The 11,576-nt window shown below is 33.5% G+C and overlaps 1 protein-coding gene across 1 annotated transcript; it reads right to left on the reverse strand.

Moving 5' to 3' along the window:
• Positions 1-946: 946 nt before the first annotated feature.
• On the reverse strand, positions 947-6,197 carry LOC141723598 (uncharacterized). The gene is made up of 3 exons (XM_074525443.1): positions 5,743-6,197; positions 3,967-4,212; positions 947-3,548 (listed from the first exon to the last, which is right to left on the reverse strand). The coding sequence occupies exons 2-3, from the start codon at positions 4,207-4,209 to the stop codon at positions 1,317-1,319; spliced, it is 2,475 nt and encodes an 824-aa protein (XP_074381544.1). The 5' UTR covers positions 4,210-4,212; positions 5,743-6,197; the 3' UTR covers positions 947-1,316.
• Between the last annotated feature and the right edge of the window lie 5,379 nt (positions 6,198-11,576).

Consider the following 11,576-nt stretch of genomic DNA (forward strand, 5'->3'; position numbering starts at 1 on the left):
GTTGAATTTAAATATAGATTATAGTGATATAGAGTTCGATATAAAATAGAATTGAAATTTGTAAAGTAATAGAGGAAGTTGGCTTAAGTATCAATTAGAATTAGAATTGAACGACCCAATAACTAGAATTTGAACAATTAAGTAAGGGTAATTAAGTAATTTCAGCAAGTACCGACCGACCGACTACCAAATTTTTAATGTTTCGTCTATTATAATATAGTATAGATAGATAGATTAATTGTTAATATTAAATAATAAAGTAGTATTAAATATATACATAATACCTGCATATTAAATTAAATTTAATAAATATATGCATATTAAATGAGAAAAATTAAATGAGAAAAAACATTAACATACAGGGGCAATTCAATAATTTTAATATAAATAATTTGTCTCTCAAACACCTAGTTGCTTTGTATAATAGATATACTACTAGATGTTGATAAATCATAAGCAATAGTAAATCTTGTCGTTTTCCCAGCAATAGCCTTCTGAATGTTTCAGTCCATTAAACCTTGAAAGAACGGTTTTGGGCTATTGAGCTGAAAACTTAAGAGCAGCAGGAGATTAAGAACATCATCATTCAGAACTAGTCTTGGCTTCCTGTATATTCAATCTTAAAATGTAGGCCATTTAGCCAAATACAGTACTAAATATGAAAGCCAGTTTTTGACAAGCTTTTACATCAAAAAGATTCCGATCTGCTTTCATGTTGAAATCATTTTTCTTTAAAACATCCACAAAGTGGAGTTTAAAAAGAAAATAATAGTAGCTTAAGATTATCGAGTTTTGAAAAACTGGAGTTATGGCATATCAACAGTTACAGCATCAAAAGAAGCAAATATGCTGTAATAGGGAGGGGCTTACCTAAATCAATATTAGAACGGTTCACAAACAAAAACAATGATAACCAAGGTGAACACAACTACAGAAATGTGGCTGAAAACCTTCATTCCTTCATTCGATATATTTTGCGCAAGCATGCTGCAATGACTAAAGATATGTAGTAAGCTAGTAAGTATACCAAGCATGAACAAAGCGCTCGCAAATTATTTTTGAAGTACCTATCAGCACAAACCTTGATTAGGTAATTTGTACAAACAGTACATAGGACTGAAAGGTTCACAGCTGACCCACAGGTATACATAGCTTTAAAAACAAACCACAGTTTCTATAAAAGAACAAAAAAAAGATAATCTGACAACTTACCCTTAAATCTAGCATTAAATGAAATAACCCTCTGATAGCTTATCCTTTAGTCTAACATTAAATTAATAACCTTCTGATAACTTACCCCCAAGTCTAACTAGGAGTTAAGAGCCACGAATGGGAGCAGGACGTCTTTGACCAGCTTGCCGTCTGTTTCTCCTTCCCCAAGATGGTAGGCACCTTTCAGGAGAATCAGGTTTAGCATCATAAGTTTGCTGCTTTGAGTACGAGCACATCGGATGCTGCAACATGTTGGACTTACTACTGTTGTGCTTCTTTCCCTTTTGCTGCTCGGTTTTGCTTATTTTCTTCTTTCTGGCCTTCTTTTTACCTTCAATCTTCCTCAGCTCACTAATTGTATGATTTTCCAGCAACACCTCTTGCCTTGATGGGGAGGTAATGCGAGGTAGAATATCTTCTTGCACCTCTTTCTGCACATCTATTCTCTTTGTTCGTTTCCTCTTTGGCAGAATTGATGATGTGGCCGCAACTTTTCGTTTCTGGTTTCCAGTACTGTTAGAGCAATATTTTTCAAACTTTATCTCTTCCATTTGCGGTGTTAACGCTGCAGAGTTATTGATCCCATCAGCTATGAGCTCACTGTGGTTAAGTTCAGCTAGCCTTCCTTGAACCGTTTCATTTTCTTTTTCCTGAATATTTGTTGCAGAAGAAACAATTCCCGCAAACCACTTTAAGCTTTCCGCAGAGTTTGATGAAATTAGAAGTAGAGTTTCTGCGGCAAAAATGGTAAGATCTGTCGGCCGCATTTCCTCCAAATTACCTCTAGGCAGTGAAGACTCCTTGTTCTCTGGACATACAGATGGCTTCAAATTAACATTTGTTGCACTTTTTCCTTCCAGCTCCACCTGTGCTGATCCATCTTCATTCAGGGAAGAATTCAAGTCGAACTGAAATTTACTGCAGACTCCATTCTTTAACATCTCACTTTGAGCAGACCAATTCATTTTGCTGACTGTAAGCGCATATGACGACCTGCAATCAGGTCTCCCAATCTCTTCATAGTTATTTGCAACTTCAACCTCTGATAAATTTGGATGTGATCTGAACAACTGGTCATTGGTCAACTTTGAGTTGTAAGAAGAGCTGTGAATACTTTCATAATTCAAGTTGTCTTTAGTCCCATGCCACTTCGGCTCAACATAAGAGCTAGACATAAGAAAATCTTTTGGGGGCCTTAATCCGAGACCCTGGCTTAAGCTTTCTTTCACCTCATCGGAGATCCCACCAGGTACAAGCTTTTCTTTAAGCCAATTCAATCCCTGTATAGTACTGCTGAGTTGCTCATTTCCATGTGTGGTTACCTTTTCAAGAGAATTTTTCAGGTTTGCCAATTGGCTAGAAAATATGGAGGATGAATTGACATCCACTGCAGGTAACCTGTGTAACAAGTTATTCTGGAGGGAGCATACACTTGCAGATCTTGGATCATATGTCAAGTTTCTGCTCGGATAAACATTGTTATTTAAACTATAGTTCCCAAATGGTGAAGTTTCATTCTTACTCGATGATGCTGGTGCGTCAAAGGGTTTGTAGGCAGAAGTAATATGGTTTGAAGATGTGTACTCATGCTGCCTTGACACTTTCTCCAGATACAAATCCTCTGAACGATCTTCAAGATCTTTTCCCATCCGGAAACAACCGATTTCCTTCCTTTGAGTTCGGTAGACTGTTTTCAGCTTTTGAGAGGACTGCTCCAAATGCAGTTTGTCCATGTTGCTAGTATATAGGGTCCCTTCTTTATTAAGCTGGAACATTTCTGTTATACTTGGTATCAAGCTACTTCCAGATGAACTCCCTTCTGAAGGATTCAATTGGTCCTTGCAGATGGACAAATTAAGATCTTTATGGGGGAAAACAGCAGATAGATCCTTGATAGCGTAGTCTGGCACCTTGGAAACACCCGATACAATTCCTTCTCTGAATCTCTCCCTTTCACAGTCAATGTACTCATCAGCTGGGAGTTCAAGATCAAATGTTCTTTTACTGAATTCTTTGCTGCTGGACGGCAATAAAACTGTGTTTTCTAGGCTGCTTGCAGTGATTGAAGTGTTTGTATCTGCTTGCATGCTCTTCCCAGCATCAAAGTTGGACGCAACTTGAAAGTTAAAGGCGCTTGGAGGCCGGTGACAGCTCGGATCCACCAAAGTGAAGCTGGGATAATGACATGTCTGATTAGACGATGCAGACATACCTCCAAACATAATAGGATTGGACATGGATGTTTTCCCTGCAATATTATTAGCAGAGAGATATCTCATTTTAAGTTCATCAAGCGCATCCTTTTGTCTTCTATGAAGGCGATGCAGTTCATTGACCTGTAAAGAAAAATACAAATTTCAAATACGAAAAATGAGTCAATCTGCAAGAGATGTACTCTGACAAGATATAAGTACTTTTTTTTTTGCTAAGCAAAAATAACTACTTGTTAACATGGATACATATTTTCTGGGCCAAGAAAATTGCCAACAGATTTAACCTAACTAATATATCTAGCAATCTTGAAAACTTGTAAGAAGCTTATATAATGGTTAAATAATAATCAACAGTGCAATGCAGAATAAGGATTTTACTGTAAGAAGCATAACACTATATATCTATAACAAAAGAAATTTATGTGCAAATTTATTTGTACCGCAGATACAAAAGTGTTTTTACACAAATTATTCGGCATTTAACAATAAGGGTCAATGAGGCATGCAGCATTCAACAATATACTTGATATTTACAATATACCTGATACGTAAATGTAGCTTCTTGTTGTAGCATGGTCTTCCTGATTATCTCCTTCTGGTGATCTTGAAGCTGGCTTGTTTTACAAGGCGAATAAAGAATATTGCAGCCATCTCCATTTATCTGTATCTGATCCTTACTATTTTGGAGCCATGTTCGGCTGCTATCACTCGCAGGAAGATCTGTGGTGGTGCTGCAAACAGGGAGGTAGCCTGCAAACTGCATCTCTGATTGAAATTTTGGCATCGTCTGCATTGGTACAAAAATAAATCATAAATAACGATGGACAATAAGAACTGAACAGGCTGCACACCATAATAAAGCAACATAAGATTATACACCAAAGATATAAAATAATATTACTTTCTCGTAAGGTTTTGTAGGCGTTGACACGTATACTATATTTGACTTGCTCTCAGAAAGTATATATGACAAACATAACGAATCTAGGACATCAAGCAAGCTTTGGACTAATAGATACATTACATGTTTAATGCATATTATATATGAAATACGGTTTAAAATCGAATCTTAAAGGGTGACACAGCACAACGGTTATCTGCAACGAAAACAGCAGAATTACATGAACTGACAGGAAGGGATATTCTTAACTTTCCATACATGGAAATGTATTTACTAAAACAAGGAAGTACGGCCTAAGATTCAAATCAAAACCTTCTGATATAATCAAATCATATCCAATACGTTAAATTCATTCTAAAAGGTTTAGCTTCCAGAATGTCATCAGTGGATGTAGTTCTATCTAGGGTACAAGCTGAAATGCAGGGCATTCCACCAAAATCGGACATCAAACCACAAAGGGTGAAGAAAGCACAGCGGTTATCTGTGATGAAAATGACAGAAGTATATATGACAAATACAAAAGGAAAGAATATTTTTAAATTTCCGCAGACAGTAATGAAACACAATGGGAAGTACAACATAAACTTCAAATGAAACCCTCTGAACATTCAGTTCATAAAAGTTTCTCCAATTAGTAATACAACTCAGAATTCCGGTACAGGTTAAGAAAAGTACATCAAAAGTACCTTTGGCTGCAAAGTCTAAACATTTATCAGTAAAACTTGTTATTAATAAATAAAAAAAAAACAAAATAAACAAATAAGGATATCACAATTGAAAAAATGAATGCATTAATAAGAAAATTAATCTTCTGAACATGACACCATTATATCACAACAATCAGAGTGCAATAGTAAGTGATATCACCAACCAAAGTTCAAATTATTAACTTTCAAAAACAAGGGTCGAAGAAAATTTATAACCAATACTAATTTCATCAATAAAATCAACAAAAATGACTAAAATTCCCAAATCAAGAAGAATAGATAGAGTCTAGCATCAGTAAATATCACAGACATTGTCAAAACACACAGAATTAAAGTGAAAAGATAGATACATAAAAGAACTTCAAAATCATAAAAAGATGAAATCTTTACCAGTTTGGTTGAAGAAAAAACAGATTGAAAGACACTTTAAATTTTAACAGATCCATCCATCAAAATTAAAACCATCAAAACATAATTTGTGCATTTACATACAAACCATCACATACACAAACACACACACATACACATAAATATTAACAAGTACCAACATCTTCACACAACAACAATTACCAAATTATACCAACAAAAAATGACATGAAATGAATAAAGAATTATAAAAAAGATGAGAAGGAGATACAAGGACACAAGAAAAAACAAGAAAATCAAGAAAATAGAATCATCAGAAAATCTATCTGACAGCAACACTCACCTAGTCATACGGGGAGAATCCAGCCACTGTAAGAGGACAGACAATAGATACAGCAATGACCCACAAAATGTTTGGTTTTTCAGAGTACTGAAAACAGCTTATAAGCAGCTCAAAACCCAAGAAGAATCAGAAACCCATTCTGCGAAAAACACGGGCACACAAACACTGAGAGTGAGAGAAGTGAAATGGGTTTTTATCAAGAAGAAAGAAAAGTTAGAAGATATCAATGAAGCTTCATAGAATATTTTATTGTGTAGATATGTACTCCCTCTGTCCCTCCCATTTGTTTACACTTTCCTTTTTGGGATGTCCCATCCAATTGTTTACATTTCAAAACTTTCCAAAAATAGTAAAGTTTTTATAATTTTTAAATTAACTACATCCACTATTTTCCTCCACTATAACCACTTTATACATATAATATTAATCGGTCCCACTACTTTACTCATTTTTTCAACTTTTCTCCATTACTTTATCATTTTTCTTAAACTCCGCGCCCCACCCAAATGTAAACATTTGGGAGGGACGGAGGGAGTAACATTTATGTTATATGATATCTATGTATGTTACTTATGTATGTTGCACATATAAAAGATTAAAGTATGTAGATTTAGATCTGCTGGGTCCGGGCTGGAGAGAGAGAATAGAGAGAGAGGCTTATGTGAGCAGAGACATGAGATTTGTCAACATACGGTGGGGTCTGTGTATATCTCTTAATGTGTTTTTAGAAATATTTTTGAATTTCTCTTTTCTTAATTTTTATTTTTAATAAAGGTGTAAGAGAATAGTGGATGTGTTTTAGATTCTCTCTACCAACCTTATCCCACAAACAAAACCTTTTTCCATTGTTTGTACAACTAACAGTCCTTTTAAGATGTTGTAGCGGTACATATAGAGTTATTTCCTGTAACTTATACACGGTTAGATTAAATTAATTTAAGATAATTTATAAATCAGATACTTTATATTTATAATGAATTATTTTGGATAAATTTGGGTACATGATAAATTTCAAAATTTTATAATTTGTTGGCCTTGTTTAAGATGACTACATATATAGTAATACTTTTCTGAGTTGAATAAATATTAATTTATTTTTAAACTAACATTTGTTAAAATTTCTCAATGTAAAAATTAATAATCTCCAGTAATTATAATTATTTTACTATTTACCTTTCATAGGGTAGAATAGTACTCATGTTAGAGTAATTAATTTTATATGCAATCTATAAGATAGCATTTATCTGGAGGGAGTAGGATTTTGAATAGGTGTTGATCTGCATGACATAAACGTACAAACTGAGTAGCAGCCTAGCAGGTACACAATCAGTAACGTCCGCCTGATAACGCCTGTGGAACACACGATAAAGGAGCTGCTACAGAGTAAAGGTTAAATCAGCAATACAAGCTATTCATACTTAAATTACATAAGTGTGAAATCCTTTTATACGTTACAAGTATTATATTTTGTACTCATTCGGCATATATTTTATGCATAATATTTTGTTAAAAAAATATTAGAATTACAAAATTATTTTTAAATAATTATTTTCTCTATACAAATGATTTGGACACGGATATTAAAAAAAATATAATTTAATAAAAAAAATAAGAGAAATGGACAATGTGATGGAACCAATTAATATTTAATGTATAAGATAAGAATATATAGTGGAATAAGTTATTGTAGTTAAACGTTTTAAAATAATTTTTTAAAGATATATAAAATTGAATGAGACATAAAAAGAAGTGTGTAAAAATAAAATATATAGAAATGAATGAGACTAAGGGATAGCATGAAAATGAACTTGATGAGAAAGATCAGGATAACATGAAAAGGTGGAAAACATAAATATTTATTCATCAAATTCAAAAAAAATATATAATTCTTTGATTATTTGTAATCAATTTAACAAAAGTATGGCTAAAATTACATCTATATTATATAAAAAAAAGATTTAGAAAATATATTGAAAAACGAAAACATTTCTCTCAATTTTTATATATTCTAAGATAAGAGTTGTATGTCTAAATTTTCCAACATAAAATATATTAAATTATAACTTAAAAATATGTGTTTGTTTATTTTAAAAGAAAAATTATGGCATTTTTAATTTTTAATAATTTTATATTTTCAAAAAAAAAAAAAATTCTTCATAGAGATGAGAGTGTATGTTCCTGGCTTCGAAAGATCTAGACAAAAAAAACTTATTTTTTATTTTTCTTCTTCTTTTATTTAGCCGAGCAAAGGCTTATAAATTTGAAAATGTGTTGTCATTCTGCAAGGTGGAGGAACTAGTTAAGTATACAAAAGTTCAGAAGAAAAAGTAGCTCATATAAAAAACACATGGCAGAGCAGAAGAAACTGTTGGGTGCTCAGAAAGTAGCGTTTAATCTCAGGCCTCGTCAGAGGTCCTCTGGTATCAGAATTGAGGATATCTCTTCCCAGCAGCAAGCTCGGGGCTCATCTCATGTCCAAGTGAGCCAGTCCTCCAAAGACAAAGGTAAAGCTAAAATGTACGAGGGAGCTGCCAACAATAATGGTTTATTCTCTGAGCATGCCTTAAACATTATGGAGCAAAAGGGTTTGAGCTCTAAGGATTTGGATAAGATTAAAGTCTCAAATGTGGGCGGAAAATTTGTGGGAGAATCGGTTGCTGACATTCTGAACAAGTCCTTGGAGAAGCTTCCTCTTAATGAAGAGGGTGAGACTGGTAAGCTCGCTGATGAAAAGGATGGTTTTGATTTGGATGTTGAAGCTTATCTCCAGGAATCAGTTCTCAATTTAATGAACAAGCCAACTCAGGAATTTGAGCTCATGGATGTGGAGGAGGTGATAGCCATGTATGAAGAGTTCAAATTGATCCAGAAGCGTGACAATCCTTAATGGATTATTGTTAATTCTAGAGTTCAGTCGAGTTTGTGTTTGTTAGTACTATGTTATTTCTCTCCTTTCAATTTACTTCAGTCAGGTCGTGTTTCGTAGTACTTGTTTCTCTCCTTCACTTGTATCTCATGTATTTCAGTTTCATTTATGTAAGCTCCTAGCATGGTTCAGTGTGGTTGCTGGTGTGGTTGCTGTGTAAGAGGGCTTGCCCTTTTTATCTAATATATGTTCCAGCTTTTCAATAAAAAAACAGCTTAGTGTTATTTTAATATATCAAAAATCTCAAAAAATAAGAAATATTTTGTTTTGTTCAAAAAAATGATGAATTTCCAATTATTTTACACAGAAATTATAGTAAATGAATGGAATGGAACTGCTCACAAAAAAGAGATGGGGGATCCAAACAGGACAGGACTGCACTATTTAAGGTCATGACAACATCTATACTAATTAGCAATATAAGTTTAAGCATGAGAGTAAAATATATTTATGAGACAAATGTTAATTGATATTTTACCATTTGATTATGTAATTTGCATGTGTATGCACCATTGATTATAGAGTAGCATGCTGGACAGCTGTTGATTTGCATGAGTTATACATTCAAACTCAATACAGTAACGTCCGCCTATCAATGCCAACAAAACACACGATAAAGATGCTGCATCTGAGTAATGGTGAAATCACCTATAGAACTGTAAATTACAATCTTTCAAAACGTTTTTCTCCATCACAAACATCATCTTTGTTGTTACACATACTACTTTTTATACATGTGAGGCTGTGTTTAAAAATGTGAGAGAAAAACCAGAATGAAATGAACTGCTAGGATGGCTAGATAGAAAGGGACAAGATAAATGAGATATAGATATATTTTTATATTTTTAATTTTTTTGAGTTACAAAACAACTAATACTTGAGAACACAGTCATTCGTTTAAACGCTCGGGATTAGTCGAGATTACAACTCAAAATATTATACTAATACCAACATAAGTATACAAATGCCAGTAAATAAATTTGAAACACTATCGAAAACATCCAACAATAATATTATGTACTTTTTTCTAAACCATCCATAGTGGTTTTTCTTTTAAAAAACTACTAAAAGTTATTTTCTTTTATTTCAAATTTTTTGAAACATATTTATCTTAATAAATATATAACTTGTCTTCTTTTAATTGAGTGTGTGTCACAATATATAGATAATTTTTATATTATAATAGTAATAAGTAATGACTCATGATATATTTTTTTTAATTGAATAATGTTCTATCATTTGTACTGTGGCGCCTTTATATTTTGGAAAAAAGTACAAAAGGGAAAAAAAGAATTAATTCCCAAACTAAACAAGCCTTTTCTCATAAATATTTATATCAAAATTTCACAAATCAAGAGGAAAGACCTTGGTACATGGTTGCTAATGACAAAGTTATGCTAGGCAAACTTGTTACACCCATAATTGGGCCACCAATCCATAGGACCACTAAATTTGACCGAGAAAAATAGTGTTTGAGAGTTGGACTATAATAGAAAGGCCCACTATAATGGTTATATTAGGGAGGTCCAATGTTGGACTATGACAGAAAAGCCCACTATAATAGTTACATCAGAGAGGTCCTGAATTGGTCCAAATGTTATTTTACAAATATAAAGTTGACATAGTACAAGAACAAAAAACCAAAGTAATTTTTTTTTCCAGTTTCAGCATCATGAATGAATCATGGACAATGATACTAGAAATTAGAAAGTGATACACAAAAAATCATCCAGGCCGAACCATGCTTTGATAGGGTAGTAGAAACTAGAAAGCACCAGATAATACTCTTGGGCGGGTTTAAAAAGATAAGATATGGTGCTACAAAGAAAAAAACCATACAAAAAGATTATAAAAGACATTAAGCATATAGTTTTGTTCAAGACTTTTGGTGAGTACTAAAGGGAGGGTATTTCTGTGCATCTTGGAGAGGGCAGCTTGGCCAAGATCAAGGCCACAAACATCAGCAAACTGAACTAGGTAGAGCAATACATCCGAGAGTTCTTCCTCTAGGTGTTCCTTATCATCATAACTCCAGTCTGGTAGCCCCCTTTCTACCTCCCCTTTCAATAGAAATATTTCAGACAGCCCTCCCACCTCACCAATCTACAACACATCATATTATTCTAGAGATAAATATACGCATAGCATATCATAAGTATAGATGTGATGATCCTTAGCCACCTAGCTTGTAACACAGAGAAAAGATGAGATAGACTAATCATACACCACACTATGAACTAGCTTGATTAAAATGCTTACAAGAGCTAGAAGGAGATTTCTGGGACTGTAATATTGCTCCCAATCCCTGACTCTAGCATATTCAGCAAGCCTGTCTTTGAGTTCTTGAAGTGAAACATCCCTAACTTCCTTAGAGTGCTCTTGGGACTTGTCCATTTCCCTTTGTTGTGTGCCTCATACAAGTTTACATGAATCTATTTAAAGACGCATATTTTGCATAGGATGAGAGTTATGTGAGGTGAGACAGGTATTGATATCTTCCAATGTTTCCATCTTTCCATCCTTGACTTGATATCACTTACTTTTCCGCTTTCAAATTTTCAAGCTACTTATAAAGTCTGCTGTCTGCAATTGGTCCTTTTAACATCATCTATGTTAATATATAGTGCATTTCACCTCAGACACTAGCCCTTGCATAATCTTAATTCTTGCATAATCTTTACATAATCTTATAACTTATGTCTCTATCCTTGCATAATCTTTATGTTTATTCAGTTCAAGCTTGCTAGAAAGTACATATTCTATCATAGATAAGGTAGTAGTATCAATAAATAAGCATCATTAACTTCTTTTCCTCTGTGCAACAAATCCCGTATTTTGCAGCCTGATATGGCAAAAGTTTAAGCTGACAACAAATTATATCCACATACTAGATCCCAAATTAACAGTG

This window comes from Apium graveolens, chromosome 5, assembly GCF_009905375.1.
Source record: "Apium graveolens cultivar Ventura chromosome 5, ASM990537v1, whole genome shotgun sequence".
Lineage (NCBI taxonomy): Eukaryota > Viridiplantae > Streptophyta > Magnoliopsida > Apiales > Apiaceae > Apium > Apium graveolens.

Bases quoted from the DNA above. Each gene is read 5' to 3' on its own strand.
- LOC141723598 (XM_074525443.1), bottom strand. From the start codon at position 4,209: ATGCCAAAATTTCAATCAGAGATGCAGTTTGCAGGCTACCTCCCTGTT. The intron at 3,549-3,966 runs GTATATTGTAAA...TTTTCTTTACAG, and splicing joins AAGCTACATTTACGTATCAG to GTCAATGAACTGCATCGCCT.